The following is a 16,231-nucleotide window of genomic DNA, read 5'->3' on the forward strand; positions in this document are numbered from 1 at the left end:
TTTGAATAGGGCCCTCATTGGCCCATAGGCGTAGATAGGCCGAGAAAAGAACTGCCCAAAACGAGGCCTGAAGGTTACGGCCCAAGCCTGCGGAGAGCCAACGGAGTCGTCGTCCTCCTACTAAAAGAGCATCCCCAAGAGTAGAGTAGTAGACCACCCCACCAAAAAACCAGTATTTCAACATGAAAATGAACCTACAAAACGCATAGACAAAAAAAACTGAACATCATAATTTCAATTCCGTTACAGCGCACCGACATTATACTAGTCATATAAAAGAGAAGAAGAGCTCTCCCATCTCTATTAACAAAACGGCTTTGTTCAGCTACAGTTATTACAGAGAGAGAGAACAACTTGAAGCTTAAGTATCCACCACGCAGCTATCAACACTGGCACATCTGTACCAAATGGAAATCATGTCTACAATACGATGTGAAAGCAGCACTGCTAAATGACACCTGAGTTGAAAACAATCAAGACACCAAAAGCTGGAGAAATACAATATACAGAGTACATAATTCGATTGAAGAGCCTAGTTAGAACTAGTGGAGAACCCCGTCTGACTTTGTTTTAAGGATGATCTTTATGTTCCCATTTCCTTCTGAGTCTGTTCAAGTTCACCATTGTTATCACATAAAACCTATCAAAGAAATTATCAACCATCTGAAAATACGCGGCCCTCCAAGAACTTGCAAAGAACAGTACGTTCCAGACGGTTAACAGTCCAAAGGCAAATCCAGCTTCCACGGTCAAAAAAAGCCCAAAAGTAAAACGTGTCTCAGAACTCATTTCAGTCGTGACCGCCCGCTTGTAGCATGACTGGCTCTGACTACGACACAGCGCAGGATTGCCCGCGAACTCCTCTTCTGTGAACGTGGAGAATTGGCCTCCTGCCGGGACATCTCCAGACAAATTGTTGTACGAAACATCAAACTTGGACAGAAAGTTCAGCTTCGTTAGAGATGATGGTATGCTCCCACTGAGATCATTGTGAGCTAAATCCAGTACTTCCAAGCTCGACATATTTGATAACTCATCAGGAATTGGCCCAGAAAAATTGTTAAAGCCCAAGTCCAGCACATGAAGCTTCACTAGACGGCCAAAGGATGGCAATATTGACCCAACAAGCTTGTTATTTGAGAGGATCAGTGATGACGGGAAGCTACTGAGTTGGTTGTACTGCAAGCCTTTACCAGTGGAAGTCGAATTCTTCTTGACGAAGGATAATGGGAGGTCTCCTGTTGACGCCTGCCCACTTGAGCCATTACTTGAAATTAAACTCTTCATCTGTGTAAAGGTTGCAGGAAGCTCCCCACTGAATGAGTTGTTGGACAGATCGATGTAGAAAAGACTGTCGAGGTTGCCTAACCATGGCGGGATCTCCCCATGCAAATTGTTCCATGAAATATCCAGCACACTGAGGCTCTTCAAGCTCTGCAGCCAAGGTGGAACCGTGCCCAAGAGTGCACAGTTCGCCAGGACAAGAACCTGCATTCTCTTGAACCCTTCGATGCCGTCCATTGGCATGGTTTCACCACCACGGAAGTTATTGGTGAGCACCAAGCTAGTTAAGTTGGGCAGGTGCTGCAAGACTTGCAATGCTGATGACAAGTTGGTAAAACCATTCCCCGTAAGAGAAAGGTATGACAGTGATGTCAAATTCTTGAAGCTCTCCGGTAGCTCCCCCTGAAGCTTGTTCCTTGCAAGGTTCAGCGTCCTCAACTCAGTGCACGAGGCAAGGCGAGGCGGTATAGCACCACGCAGCGTGTTGGTCCCAGCATCAAAGTTGTTCAGCCTCGTGAGCAATCTGCAGTCAATGGTAATCTCACCGGACAGCGAATTGTTCCTCAGGCTGACCACTCTAAGCATCGGGCAGCTCGACAGGGATAGAGGCAATGTGCCATTCAATTGGTTGGAAGCCAAGTTTAAGGACTCCAAGCTCCTCAATTTCCCAAACACATCAGGGATATTGCCATTGAACATGTTATATGACAAGTCAATCAGGGTAAGCTTGGAGAGGTTACCGAGGGCCTTATCGAGGCTGCCAGAGAGCTGATTTTCCTGTAAGCTTAGCCACCTCAACTCTGGAATCGTGTACAAGTCCTTGGGGAGGCTCCCAGTAAGGCCATTGCCATCAAGGAAGAGGTCGTTGAGCAGCTTGCACTGACCAAAGCCGGCCGGCACATCACCAGAGAAGGCATTCGCCGAGAACCGCAGGACCTTGACCGGCGAAGCGCAGAGCGCGGTGACGTTGATGCCGCCGGAGAAGGCGTTGCCGGTGATATCAAGAACCGTCAGGTTCGGCGCACCGGGGAACGCGGGGTGCGGCCCGGTGAATCCGTTGGAGGAGACGTTCACCACCTCGATCGCCGGGAAGCCGCTCGCCGGGAACGCGCCAACGAGGCCGTTCGTGCTGAGGTCGAGGCGCCGCAGGCACGGCAGGCGGCCGAGCTGCGCCACCGCCACGCCCCGAAAAGAGTTCCGGGAGAGGCTCCGGTTGGAGAGATCCAGCTCCACCACCCTCCCGAGATCGCATGAAATGCCCGTCCACGAGCAGCAGGAGGTGTCGTTGGGACCCCATCCGACCAGCCCGGCGCCCATCCTGTCCAAGCCATCGGAGAAGGCCAGAAGCGACGCCAGGTCGGCGGGGTCGCACATCTGGGAGTGGCCGCCATGGATGTGGAGCACGAAGACGAACACATGTAAGAAGCGGATGCAACGGCAGCAGCTTCCCGCCTTCCGCTGGAGGCAGAGGCAGAAATGGGAAAGGAGGCTCATTTCCTGCAGGGCACCGCACAAACAACGGCGAGTAGTCATGATGAATGTTGAGTAGCCTAAATTCTAGTACAACCTTGCCGGTCGCAGCGTGGGTTGTCTGCCTATTCTTGAATCACGGTGGTTGCATGGGAAAAATAAGTACTAGTAGGTGGCATTGACCTGTTTTGCAGCGTGGACTGGATTTTTGGTTTCGCACTTTCGCACAGCCGTTACTTTACTTGAGCTATTGTGCTAGTATCAAACAATACAGTTTTCTATAATACACCCAGAAGCTACTGTAAGACTTGCATGTGTTTAGTTCACATCAAAATTGAAAATTTGGTTGAAATTAGAATGATGTGATAGAAAAGTTGGAAGTTTGTGTGTAGGAAAGTTTTGATATGATGGAAAAGTTGAAGTTTGAAGAATTATTTTGGAACTAAACACGGCCCTAGAATGATTTCGGCAGAACCCTGAACTGGTACACTGAACAGTGCAATTTAGACAGGCGTTAGCTAACGAAGTTTAAAAAGAGATATACTGCAATAACTAAATCTGAACAAATCATAAACGTGAAGGACCCAGAGTTCAAGCTTCTAAAATTTCTTTTAACCGCCTAATGAAGCTACAACTACTATATGCAGGCTAGAAGAAAAATAATTGTGTAAAATCTATTCATGAAACCAGAATTCAGGGTAGTTCATTTGCCATATCACACTAAAACAAGCTTTTAATAAGAAGCAATATGCCCTGAACTTCACTGTCCATCTTACTATCTTTACGAAGCACTGGCTAGGAATTTGATGGTGAAAAATGAGCAGCAGACGAAGTTAACTATGCATATTAAGAGATTAATGATGGATCTGGATGATTGCCGAATCAGAGAAACTTGAGATATTCAAACTTCAGATTGATGGAGTATCAGCTGTCTAAAGTTCTGAAACAAAAGAAAATGAATTAATAAATCAAACTCTAAAGTGCTATGCTTCACCAACAAAGGAAGTATTGATTCAGATTTCAGGCACCTTGCATGGTATGAACGGCTTGATTGAGACAGGTTGCTCTGAAGTCCGGGGTCCTTATGCCGTTAGTTAAAACTGAACATTTACCGAGATAACTTTGACATAATGTCCCATAGAAGCAAATATCAAGACTGAAAAATGTGTAACCCATATACTGAGGAAGCTCTTGTCAGAAACAATATCAGATAGTACTCAACAAGCAACAACAAAATTATTGAGACCATTAAAAAGGGCAACATGGAAATTTAGCTAACTCAGAAAATCTCACATTTTATGATCAAAGTTGCAGAAAACCACATATATTATGATGTGTGGCACACAACCACATGTATTATGGTCTAAATATTTCATAAAACCCCACATTTATTGAAATCTTGATTAAGGCCCCGTTTGATCATCCGTTTGGCAGATAGATTTTTGACGCAAAACGAGAAATCTCATTAGCACATGATTAATTAAGTATTAAGTATTATAAATTTCAAAAATGAATTTATTTGCTTTTTTAAACAACTTATGTATAAAAACTTTTTTAAAAAACGCACCATTTAACGGTTTGAAAAGCGTGCTAACGGAAAACGAGAAAGTTGAAGTTTGAAGTTGAAAAATAGAACTAGGCCTAATTTTGCATATCTTGAACAATTCTTTTGAATTAGTAAAAATTTTAATTATCAACCTTAGTCAAGAACTTAAAAATTAAAATTTTCATGTACACACTATGATTTAGAATTGTAAGTAATCTGTGCTCAAAATGCATAAGGGTAGGGTTTTGTCAAACTTTAGAACTGTTATACCTATATGGTTAGGTGCCGCATGTCATAATACCTGTGGTTTTCTGTAACTGTGACCATAAAACAGAGGGTTTTCTGAAATTTACTCAAAACATATCCATAGCAAGAAATGCTGCTGCTGATCACATATATACACAAAAAAGGAGCAAGCAGTTGCATTGATGTAACGGAGAAAGACACTAGAGCACTGACCCAGAATTCTGTCCCTTTTTTGGGTTATTTGCACATCTATATCTTGTTTGATGGAGCTTGATACCTTTAGTGTCTCTTTCCTGCCTCCAATGCTGCCGGGAGCGCTAATTTGAAAGTTGGAACCATTAAATCGATAGGTTGTCCCTTCACAGATAATACCTTTCTTATGCTCAAAATCTTGTATAAGTCTATTTTGTTGCCATAAGTCATAGGACCAAAGGAAGCAAATGAAATCCTCTAATCTGTTCATGCAACTTAGCCACTTGACATGAACTCATTTTCACAAGTATCCAATAATTCCATGTTTCCTTTAAGTCTAAGCAATTCGCTGTGGCAATCATCTATATGAGAGTGGCATTCATCGTCTGCAGAGAAGACATGAACCACATTTTTCATCTCGACCCAGCTCAGCCCAGGCTCCTTATCAGCCATTAGCCCTCTCATTCTTTTCCTAATTTCAGCAACAAAGTCCCATTTACCTAAAGAGGCGTAAAGGTTTGAAAGCAATATGTGTGTTGAAATATCATCTGGGTCCTGCTCTAGCGCCTGTTCAGCAGCATGAACACCAATGGATAAATTTCTAAATGTTATACAGGAGCTTAGCAGAATTCTCCATAGTTCAGGGCATTTCTTGGCGAAAGGGGATTTCATCATTAAATCAACTGCTTCATCCAACAAACCTGCCCTACCCAACAAACTGACCATGCTAGTGTAGTGCTTGAACCCAGGCACAATACCATCAGTCATCATACAGAACCAATAGAATTTTCCTTTCTCAACTAGTCCGCAGTGGCTACATGCAGAGAGGATGGAGATGTAAGTTACATGGTCAGGTTGCAGCCCATCCCGAATCATCTCACCAAATAACTTAAATGCCATTTCAGAATTCCCATGGTTACCGTATCCTCCAATTATAGAATTCCAGCACTTCAAATCTGGTCTTTGTATGTTACGAAACACCAAATAAGCCCCTGGGAGAGCACCATTTTTTGCATACATGTCAACTAGGCTTCCGGAGGCACAAATATTGCCTTCATAACCACTTTTTACCACTTGAGCATGGAGCATCTCTCCTTGTTTAAGGCCTGCAAGCTCGGTCGTGGAGTTTAAAGCACTGCTCAAAGAGAAGCTGTCGACCTTGTAACCTTCCTGAAGCATGCTAACAAAGTACCTTAAGGCCAATTCTCCCTCACCCAATGAGGAGTGGCCTGCAACCATCTCAGTCCACATGATTACATCCTCCTGGGTAATGGAATCAAACAAAATCCGTGCAGAATGGGGATCATCGTTTGTAAAATACATGTTGAGCAGTGTGTTCCCTACAAACACGCTGTTCTCCAGTCCAGCTTTGATCACTTCGGCATGAAGCGGCTTCCCACCAAACATTGCAGGCAAAGTAGCAGAAGCAGACACCACAGCTGCAAGCGTGTACTCATCAGGGACAACTCGTTCATCGAACTGTACAGCCTTCAGCTGCACAAAGGCATGCACAGCGCTGCACCCATCCCCAACTCCAGAAAACCCAGCAATCAGAGTATTCCATGACACCAAGTCCGGCGTCTCAATTCTCTCAAACACGCGCAGTGCAGTATCCAGATCACCACAGCTTGAGTACATGTCGAGCAGCGCGTTCTGTAGTGGCATGTCAGGATCAAGCTCCTCCAACTTCACCACCCATCCATGGAGCACACGCCCTCGGAGGCAATCCCCAGCTCGTCCACAACCACTCAGCACTGACGAGAGCGTGCTCTCGGTGGGTGGCAATCCACCCCTCACCATCCGGCAAAACTGACCTAGAGCGCGGTCAAGGTAGCCATACCGCACATTGCAGTGCATCACGCAGTTCCACGCCACCCCATCCCGCGTCGCCATTTCGTCGAACACCTGGTTGGCGTCCCTCGGCGCGCCGCACTGGGAGTACATCTGCAGCAGCGCAGTGGGCACGATGTCGCTCGCGAGGAAGCCGAGCGTCGCGGCCTGCGAGTGCGCGGCGGCCCCCGCGCGACGGTCGCGCAGTTCGCCGGCGGTGCGCAGGAGGGCGCAGAGGCTAGGTGCGGTGGGGCGGAGGCCCGACGCGTGCAGGCGGCGGAAGAGGCGGAGACCCTCGGGCGCGTGGCGCGGGGCGCGGGAGAGCGCGGAGAGGACGGTGTTGTAGGAGACGACGGAGGGGCGCGGCGTGGAGCGGAGGAGCGCGAGGGCGTCGGGGACGGCGGAGAGGCGGGCGTAGAGGGAGAGCAGCTGGTTGGCGAGGAAGGTGGTCAGCGCGGGCGACGAGGGCGTGGAGGAGACCACGAGGAGCGCGTGGACCGCGCGCGCGCGGCGGAGGACAGCGCGGCGAGGGGAGCACGATCGGAGCAGCAGCGCCGCCGCGGCGAGCGCCTCCTCCAGTCCGAGGCGCGACCAGTCCGGTGGCATTCGTGATCACGCTCGCATGCAACGAACCAGTGTACGCTCCTCTCTCCCTCTTGAACGCTTTGCTAATGGCTGAGCAGTATTTACAAAACCACAGGGTTATCGTGGTTGTCACGTGTGGTAAACATTTTAGTTTTTAAAATCATGATATACCACCCTTAATGGTTTGGTAAACCATGGTTCAAGCCTCCCAACAATTGCTCGCTCAACGGAATTCAATTTTAAATAAATTATGATGATTGTTTTTATCATAGCTTATTTTTCAGCACTATTTATTTCATCCTTAAAATAAACCTATGGTTTCTAGACTTGGACGTGTCTTTTAGTTCTTTAATAAATCAAATATAAAAATGTTACTTATATATTAAATTTGGTTGCTTTGGTTAATTTTCTTAGGGCTTATCTTATCAAATAATTGAACAAACGATCAGAGAGGAATGTGCTATACTGATGCAACTAGCAGTAACCTCTGCTAACAACAATATCGTTCTGTCGTACATGCTTGACCCAGTTTCATTTTAGAGACTGCAAAACTGAAGACGTTCTTGTTCATCTTGTTTATTAGTCACACTATTGAGCCTGCTGGTATGGTATTAATAAAGGTTTCAGTTCAGTTCCTCTAGTCCTCTACTGATTGGTGAGTTTAAAATCGGATGTTTATCATGTTTGTGAAATAGAAAATTGATTACACATTATCTAAAAAAATGAAATTGTATTACAATCTGAGTTTCACTTTCATGTTTCGACGGATATGCCTACGCAGTTAATGTAGTACGTTACTGTTTTCATTCTTCTAGTTGGATTTTTTTTGTTTGGGAATGATTTTCTTTTCTGATGAACAAATATAAATTGTTTTGTTTTCACTCATTTCAGTCACCCATAGCGAGTATTCAGGTTCAGAAACCCATCGGTAGCTCTGGTTTAAAATGAAAAACAGGTCAATTCGTTGGTTGGTTCAGTTCAGCCTGGGTGCTTAGCTTGTAATGGTCATGTTATTTGCATACACTCTACCAGGTGGTCTACGCTAACTCCACACTTGAGTTGGAGGTATTGTCAAGCAATCAGCTTACTTTATTCAAAGCAGCTGAAGCTGGTTTTGTACAGCAAATACGTCGTAGTTTCGATCTGACGAGCACTAAAATGTAGATTTGTTTTTGGCCAGCAACTAAAAGAGGGCAGAGTTAAACCGGAAAGTCTACATCATTGATGCAACTTCAGAGCACACAGCTAATATTTATCAAACTAAAAAAAAATCTGAATCGGCACTTATTGATCATGAAAACAATACCGTATTTATTTATTCTGAATTTCCAAAGAAAAAAAAATAATACTATCCCGACACAAAATATAAAAAAACTAATACTCGGCCGTTCAGATTGTAGTATGATGTGTTCTACGTAGACACGTAGTATAGGATGCTATAATATTAACGAAGAAAATAGTTTCTTTTAAAGTAACATTTATTAAAGAAACATCATGGAACGAGTGTGTTTAGTTCATATCAAAAATGGAATTGGAACGATGTGATGGAAAGTTGGAAGTTTATGTGTGTAGGAAAGTTTTGATGTGATGAAAAAGTTGAAAGTTTGAAGAAAAACTTTGGATCTAGGCTGTGTTTAGTTCAGCGTAAAGTTTGGATTTTAGTTAAAATTAGAGATGATGTGACTAAAAAGTTGTGTGTGCATGATATGTTGATATGATGAAAAAGGACTGAAGTTTGGATCTAAATACGGCCAAGGCCAAATAAACAAAAAAGAAATTCTTGGATTAGTCCTTTCGTGGCTTCCTGTGCCAAGAAGATAAGCACATCAGTCTCATCACGCCCCGCCTCGCTTCCTCTCGTCGCCCCCGCAATTTCGCGGTCTCCTCCTCCTCCTCCTCCCCTCGTCTCCACCTCCCAATCCGGCGATTCCCCAATCCTCCACCACCTCCTCACCCACCCCCCCGACGACCACCTCCCCCACCTCGCCCAACCACGCGGCAGAAGCAAGTCAAGCCAAGCCGTACGGCACCCCACCCCCACCCCGCGCAATGCCGGGCCTCGCCGCCGACCAGGACACCGTCTCGCTGGTGCGCCGCGTCTCCCGCGCCCTCAACCGCCGCCTCACCGACCTCGTCGGCCTCCTCTTCCACCACAAGGTAAACATCGCGTCGTAGTTTCGGTTTTACACGCGCGTCGCGCGAACCCTAACCCTAGATGGGCTTCCCCGTCTCGTCTCGTATCGTGTGTGTGCCCCCACCAGAGCGCCGGATCCCTCGGGGCCGTCGCCGGGTTCGCCATCGCTGTCGTGTTCGCGTGGAAGTTCCTGCGGTCGTCGCCGGCCAGGCCGCGCCGCCCCCCCGGACCGAAGCGGCCGCTCGTCGGCCCTGCTGCCCCCGATTCCGCCGCTCGCGATGCGGCCGAGCCTGCCAATCCTGGGAAGGTTGGTCTGATCCTCTGATTGGTGTGATGATTTTTGGATAATATTTATTCTAGGTTCTATTTGTTTGTGGGTTTTTCAACCCTTGATTGGATTGGGGTTTGTGTGTATGGCAGCTGACGACACGGCAAATCGTGGTGAAGCGACTGGGCGGGTGTAGAAAGGTATGGTTTCTCCTTGCGCCTTGTCATCAGCGGGTTGATGAAACTTCGATGATGTGATATCAATTACGCGTTTAAGAAATAAATGTTTAATTTGCCTATGTGGCAGCTCATTGCTTGGGTTTGGCATGCCTGATTGTCTAATGTTGAGATAAATTATATTTGAGAACTTTTGGAATTTAGCTTCCATAAATGTACAACCACACGTGTAAAATCTTGGATCAATGAGAAGACAATGGCTTAAAATGCACTGGTTCCACCTATTGATCACTAATTACTACAGAAAGCCGCATTAACTTATGATGCATTACTACCTGTACTATGACGGGACAAAAGGTAAGGCTGTTGAGTCTAAGGTTATCGCATGCATGCAGAAAAGTTCAGCCTAGTGGCATGTTCAGAAGGTGGTCGGTCCCTGCAGCTGGGTGGTATTAAGAAAGCACTGACCTGAAATATCTGAGGCTTATTATTTTATTTTCTTTGAAATATTTGTAAATTGCCGGGATACAAAGAAACTTGTAGAGCCTCTACTGTAACCCCGGGGTCAATTGTTCACTCAAACTGCTCTAGCTACGAAGAATGGTGATTTGATGGGTTATTTTGTTTTTTTAAATGCTTTGTCTGTACCAAATAATTCCCTAAACATAATTTTATCCTGTGTTTCCATGATTGATTTTAAGGATCTAGAGCAGACCTTATTTGAAATTTAAGCCTGTAGGCTTACATATACTCCTAAACAAGTCAGTTTCTCTTTGTTTGAGGATGACCATAGCAAATGGTATAAGGAATTAAAAAATGAGGACAATTTTATTGTGATATAAGTTTACCACTAGAGAGCGAAGATCAAACTGTTAGGTGCTTTCTGGCTATAGTGATCTGACATAATACTCTTAGTTACAAAGAGCAAATGCTTTAGTGATTTAACTTGACACTGTAAATTGTAATCATAAATACTGGCAGACTTGAAATAAATGAAATACATATTTGGTTTCTTAAAATTTGCAGAAGTTCATAATTTTTTTTTTATCCAGGTGACTTGCCAACTGCTTGGTGTTGTCTTTGAGGAGATAACTCCTCAGGAGCTTCAGGTTTGTTTAGCAATGCCTCTTCCAATGGTTATGTGCCCCTCCAATAATTGCTGAAATGCTAAAATCATCTGCACTCTTCTTGATGCAGACACATGCCACTGTTAGACCTTCAGTGGTGGAACTACTACTCGAAATAGCCAAATACTGTGATTTGTATCTGATGGAAACTGTACTTGATGATAAGAGTGAGGTATGAATTTCATAGTGCATCCTTTCATTTCTTTGCAGTTTTATCATGTGAGATTTTTTATGAGAATTATCGAGGGAAATATTGATATATACCGTATTAATAGTTCTGGAATTTGATTTTGAGTAGGAGAATGCTCTATTGGCCCTGGAGAGTGCTGGACTTTTCAAGACTGGTGGCTTGATGAAAGAAAAGGTGAAATGTTTGCGTTACTTTTAGTTATTGTACTGCGTTTGTTTTTTTGTTCCTCTCATGTTCCCTCCATTCCCCACGTCATTTCAATGCTGCATTGAGTAATTATTCTCATTTTATTTATGGATGGTAGAACATGAATGGCCTGTTTTCACCAAATTCATAGGAGGATACAGATGTTAGCAGTTACAGTAAACGTTTCACATGATTGAACTTTTGGTAGAGGCAACTGATACTAATTGATACATGTGCATGGAAATGCTATTGGCGCTTGCATATCAGTTCTGCATATGGAGCTGACTTTGTCTGGCACTCATATCAGTTCTGCATACCCAGCTGAGTTTCAGTCCAAGTTCTGGCTGAGAAAAGAAGTATTTCTCCTGTATATTCAGAACCCTGAAATATCTAGGTGTTAAATAATTTATTTACTTCTGTCACCTACATCTATAATTGAGTGAAAAAGGTGGGTATTGCAGGTACTCTTCTGCAGCTCTGAAGTTGGGCGAACTTCATTTGTTCGACAGTTAGAGGCAGATTTTCACATTGACACAAGCCTCGATATAATTTCCCAACTATCTGTATGTACTCTTGCATCTTCATTTCTTTTTTCTTGGACCAGGTGCCTTCTGATAGTCATGTTCTACATGTTTATCTTCGTTTCTTTGCTACCAGCGGTTCATTCGGTGCCAACTCTTTGTTTCCTCAATAGAAGGAGGACAACTTGCGGGTAATGTATTTAACTCTCCAAGCCTTGAGCAGTTCTTCTCATGAAACCAGAGCATAATGGGGGTTCGTATCTAAACGTGGCGACTACAGCAGCACGTGTTTCAAGCTTTGAAGGTGTCATGTGATTCTGTGACACCAATCTAGTAGTAGAATCCTCAGGTACATAATGGAGGCATATGCGGTTGGCACATATGTTGTGTGCTATGTTGTGCCTGTTGTTCCCATCTTTCTCATAGCTGTATCTTAGCCTCATAGATAGCGAGAACTATAAGTTGGATGAGTGCAGTTCATGGCCATCTAATGGTGTTGTAAAATGTAAATTGAATGCCACAAGTCTTTTTTTTTTTGGGTTTATTAGTTTCTGTAGCTTTCATTCCATGACGAGCGAACTAGTACCTCTATCGCAATAGAAGCAACTGTAGCTGATGATTCCGGTAATCCGGTTTACTTTCGACTGAATGCTGGATGGAAATTGCTCCTCAAGCTGAGGAAATTAAGTTGTGCTGTGTTTTGTTATTGTGGGTTAGGAACTAATCCTTAACGCAATGAAGTGGTGGATTAGCATATGACTAATTAATTATTAGCAAAAACTTGATAAAGTATTAATATAAAATTTTAAACTTTAAAGCAACTTATAGAAATTTGTTGTAAATGTCGAAAAATCTATTGTGTTGTTTTCTAATGTATTATGTCAACTCTCTAACGGGGTATGTACTCCATAGAATACATATGAGGGCTATATTGTTTTATCTTTAGAACCATAGAAGTCGGTAAAGAGGAGGTGAGGATTAAGATCCGCTGCATGACATGTGGGTCCAGATCTGATCTATATCTCACAAAGGCGTGATGCAGTTGATTGCAGAGGATCCTGATCCGAAAATAACACACCCTAAACTGCTCTCATGTTGAATGGTTCCAAGCCAAGCTAACATTTTTGCTTACAAGCTAAGCTAACCCTTTTGCAGTAAGCAAATTCAGGCGCCATCACCGTATTCGAACGTCGTAGGCGGCACCGCGGCCGTCAACTCCGACGAGCTGGCCGCCCATTGCAATTCAAAACTAGGCTGCCGGGGGCCAGGTCGTCGTGGAGCCATAGGGTAACACACACGAACGCGTAACATTTGCATTTGCAGATGGTGAGGAGAAAGAGAATAAAAACGGGGGGAGAGAGAGAGGCAAAGGCAACACGTCCGCACGCCCGCCGACCACCTCACCACGACGCCTTTCCGCTCGCCTTTCCTCCCCAAAAACGCGGCACGAAGCGATCCTTCCTTCCTTGTTTCCGAAAATTCGCCACGAAGAAACACGTACGAAATCCGCAGGGCAGCTTAGCGTTTTCTTCTTCTCCGATCCGATCGGATTCCCCTGCCCCCGATCGCGGGAGCTGCCATGGCAGAAGGCGACGCCTACGCCGCCTCGGCCGCGGCCTCCGCGGCGTCGCCGCGGACCCCCGCGCCGCCGGAGACGCCGTCGACGCAGAAGAGGAGGCAGCGCGGGCTCGTGTCGCGGGTGTGGAAGGGGATATTCGGGCGGCGCGAGGACGTCGAGAAGCTGCTCCAGGCGCTCTCCAAGGAGGAGGAGGCCGTGCGCTCCCGCCTCCGCCGCCGCGCCCGCGCCTCCCGCCAGTCCGCCCACAACGTCCTCGCCATCGCCGCCGCGCTCGAGGTATCCCTAGTTCCCAACTCCCCCGCCGTTCCCCATCCGGCTAATCCCATTCCGCTCTGCTTCCTTTATTGTAGCAAATATAAATGTCATGTTCGTCCAGACGAATCGATCGCTTGTAGGTTGGGTCGATAAAATCGAGGATTGATAAAATCCAGTTCCATATGAAAATCCTGATGTGATACAGCTTTGGGAAGCTAATTAGGCATCGATTATCATGACATACAGCCTGCTAAGATAAATTATGCCGTATTATTCTGCAATTTTCATGTCGTGTCAGAGATTGTATGATGCATTGCATTGCTCTAGTTCTAGTGACACCATTAGGCATATGCCTGTTGTTAGATTAGATCAGGGCGAACTGTGTTTTTTCACAGGGTTGTATGTGTAAGGAAATGCTTATTTCTCCTTTTTGGAACAGATTGCGGCTGTTGGATATGCGATTATGACTACAAGATCACCGGACCTCAGCTGGCAGATGAGAGCAACCCGGGTGCTGCCCATGTTCCTGATTCCTGCTTTAGCTGCTCTCATTTACTCAACTATTACAAGCGTCACGAAAATGCGTAAGGAATACTTGCATCTGCATTGTGCTGTATCTTACTGCTGTGTATGTTCTGTTGTGTTCAGGTGTTAATGCAGCATTAGGCTCTACTCCCTTCGTCCCATAATATAAGGGATTTTGGAGGGATGTGACACTCCCCTGTCCAGATTCGTAGTCCTAGGAAATGTCACATCCCTCCAAAATCCCTTATATTATGGGACAAAGGGAGTAGCTATTTTTCCTATCCCTAGAAGTCAGGGAGACAAAAAAAAACTATGAGACTGCCATGTTTCCTGCCAGATTCTCCAGATGTTTTTGAGTTGACCATGTTACTTCCACACTTTATTTTTTTGTCATTTGCCGAATGGTTTTGTGGAACAACCGAGTTACGTCTAGTAAACTGCTCCAATTAATACACCCTATCCTTTATGCCTAAACTGCAATACTGATTCTATCTTGCAGTTGACAACAGAGATCAACATACTCTTGAAAACCTCCGTGCTGAAAGACAGGCTAAGATTGATGAGTTGAAGGAGAGAACGAATTACTACACTACTCAACAACTTATACAGGTGGGCTTGTTGCCTACTTGCTCTATGTTATGGCCACCCAAGTGTGCTATTTTTTTACTCTTCCCCTTTGAAAGGTTTACATCTTCTAACTATTGCTGAAACTTCGTTTTGGTCATGCAGAGATATGATCTTGATCCTGCTGCAAAAGCTGCTGCAGCAACTGTTTTGGCATCTAAACTGGGTGCTGATTCTGGATTGAGAGTCTTCTTGGGAGATGAGTCGAATAGGGATGCAACATTGAGTAAAAGTAATGATGCCCAAACTACTGGACCGAGGCAAAGAAAACCAGGACACTTGAGCAACAGCACTGGAAGGACATACGGCCCTGAGTCATTAGGCGGTTCATATGCCTATGATGGTAATGAAGGTGTCACCACTCCAAATCAGAGGACTGTTGACCACTTCAGAGGTCCAGCTGGTAATGATGGGGGATGGCTCGCACGAGCAGCTGCTCTGCTTGTAGGGGAAGATCCAACTCAGTGCTATGCGTTAATATGTGGCAACTGCCATATGCATAATGGTATGAAAGTGATAACTATCTTCCCAATATTTCATACAGATTCTATATAATAAACCATTCACTGTTGCAGGTCTTGCAAGGAAAGAGGACTTTGCATTCATTACATATTACTGCCCGCACTGTAATGCCCTCAATGGACCACGGCAGCATGATGAGCATGAAATGGTATCTCCTGGTAAGGAGACTCCTATTTCTCATTCCGATGGCAGCATTGGCCACGCCGGTGCAAACCTTGCAAACTCAGGTGCCGGCAGCCCTATCGTGAAAGACTTACCCACGGTTGAAGAATTACCTGCGGAAAGTTCTGTTGCTACTAACTTACCATCTGCCGAAGAACTACCTGCAGAAAGTCCTATTGCCAACAACTTACCAGCAGTTGAAGAATTAGCTGCAGAGAGTCCTGTTGCCAGTAGCACACCTGCTATTGAAGAACTACCTGCAGAAGGTACCGTGGAGAAGGCAAGTATTGATCATCCTGCCAGTTGATCTTTTGTAAAGTAACTGCATATGTATTTGTTCATGGAGGGCTTTTAAATGGCTCACGGTGGTTTTATAGTTTGCTGCACTGCTCGTTGCTCAGAAAGCACACAGCTTCTGTTCCAAACTTCCAATGTTTTGTGCTTGCTACATAGCATATGCATGTTGCAGGATAGTGGTTTTCACTGGTAGTGCTAGATAGGATGTTTTCCTTGTGTTTCGGGCACGGGGCAAGGCTCATTTTTCAAGTCCAGTAACAGATCTTGATTAAAGGGGTGTTCTTGCATTTTTCTTTTCTGGAGTGTATATGATTGTACAGTAGTACTATTTGAGGTGCGATGAGGGGTCATTTTCGGCTTTTTAATAATGGATTATAATTTTTGTTGTACAGTTGCAGTATTTACTATGTCAACAACACGCAACATTGGTTTCTGTTCATAATAACCTGTTAGTTTGGAACATGTTGCTATCAACATAATAGCCTGCTGAAAATTTGGAACATGTTGCTGAC

At 44.9% G+C, this 16,231-nt stretch overlaps 4 protein-coding genes across 6 annotated transcripts; 2 read left to right on the top strand and 2 right to left on the bottom strand.

The window, feature by feature from the left end:
- Positions 1–273: 273 nt before the first annotated feature.
- LOC136351043 (phytosulfokine receptor 1-like) lies at positions 274–2,817 on the bottom strand. The gene has a single exon (XM_066310081.1). It carries the CDS (start codon positions 2,815–2,817, stop codon positions 571–573), a length of 2,247 nt encoding a protein of 748 aa, XP_066166178.1. The 3' UTR covers positions 274–570.
- On the bottom strand, positions 274–7,226 carry LOC4337367 (pentatricopeptide repeat-containing protein At3g50420). Of its 3 annotated transcripts, none has more exons than XM_015781626.3 (3): positions 4,760–7,226; positions 3,783–3,933; positions 274–3,694 (listed from the first exon to the last, which is right to left on the bottom strand). In XM_015781626.3, exon 1 carries the CDS (start codon positions 7,172–7,174, stop codon positions 5,015–5,017), a length of 2,160 nt encoding a protein of 719 aa, XP_015637112.2. In that variant the 5' UTR covers positions 7,175–7,226; the 3' UTR covers positions 274–3,694; positions 3,783–3,933; positions 4,760–5,014. The 3 variants fall into 3 exon arrangements, with proteins under 3 accessions (XP_015637112.2, XP_015637113.2, XP_015637111.2); XM_015781627.3 differs by having other exon boundaries at positions 3,404–3,694; positions 3,783–3,910; XM_015781625.3 differs by having other exon boundaries at positions 3,404–3,694; positions 3,783–7,226.
- Positions 7,227–9,002: 1,776 nt separating this feature from the next.
- LOC4337369 (peroxisome biogenesis protein 22) lies at positions 9,003–12,383 on the top strand. The gene is made up of 8 exons (XM_015780306.3): positions 9,003–9,310; positions 9,415–9,594; positions 9,708–9,755; positions 10,784–10,840; positions 10,929–11,030; positions 11,157–11,222; positions 11,696–11,797; positions 11,892–12,383. Exons 1-8 carry the CDS (start codon positions 9,203–9,205, stop codon positions 11,988–11,990), a joined length of 762 nt encoding a protein of 253 aa, XP_015635792.1. The 5' UTR covers positions 9,003–9,202; the 3' UTR covers positions 11,991–12,383.
- An 840-nt stretch (positions 12,384–13,223) lies between these two features.
- LOC4337370 (uncharacterized protein At2g24330) lies at positions 13,224–16,158 on the top strand. The gene is made up of 5 exons (XM_015780307.3): positions 13,224–13,610; positions 14,029–14,173; positions 14,614–14,723; positions 14,844–15,243; positions 15,314–16,158. The coding sequence occupies exons 1-5, from the start codon at positions 13,335–13,337 to the stop codon at positions 15,727–15,729; spliced, it is 1,347 nt and encodes a 448-aa protein (XP_015635793.1). The 5' UTR covers positions 13,224–13,334; the 3' UTR covers positions 15,730–16,158.
- Positions 16,159–16,231: the final 73 nt, after the last annotated feature.

Source organism: Oryza sativa, chromosome 4, assembly GCF_034140825.1.
Source record: "Oryza sativa Japonica Group chromosome 4, ASM3414082v1".
NCBI lineage: Eukaryota > Viridiplantae > Streptophyta > Magnoliopsida > Poales > Poaceae > Oryza > Oryza sativa.

Coding starts and splice junctions, on each gene's coding strand:
- LOC136351043 (XM_066310081.1), bottom strand. CDS start 2,817: ATGACTACTCGCCGTTGTTTGTGCGGTGCCCTGCAGGAAATGAGCCTC.
- LOC4337367 (XM_015781626.3), bottom strand. CDS start 7,174: ATGCCACCGGACTGGTCGCGCCTCGGACTGGAGGAGGCGCTCGCCGCG.
- LOC4337369 (XM_015780306.3), top strand. CDS start 9,203: ATGCCGGGCCTCGCCGCCGACCAGGACACCGTCTCGCTGGTGCGCCGC. Junction 11,031..11,156: donor TACTTGATGATAAGAGTGAG/GTATGAATTTCA, acceptor GATTTTGAGTAG/GAGAATGCTCTATTGGCCCT. Junction 11,798..11,891: donor ATATAATTTCCCAACTATCT/GTATGTACTCTT, acceptor CTTTGCTACCAG/CGGTTCATTCGGTGCCAACT.
- LOC4337370 (XM_015780307.3), top strand. CDS start 13,335: ATGGCAGAAGGCGACGCCTACGCCGCCTCGGCCGCGGCCTCCGCGGCG. Junction 14,724..14,843: donor CTACTCAACAACTTATACAG/GTGGGCTTGTTG, acceptor TTGGTCATGCAG/AGATATGATCTTGATCCTGC. Junction 15,244..15,313: donor CAACTGCCATATGCATAATG/GTATGAAAGTGA, acceptor TCACTGTTGCAG/GTCTTGCAAGGAAAGAGGAC.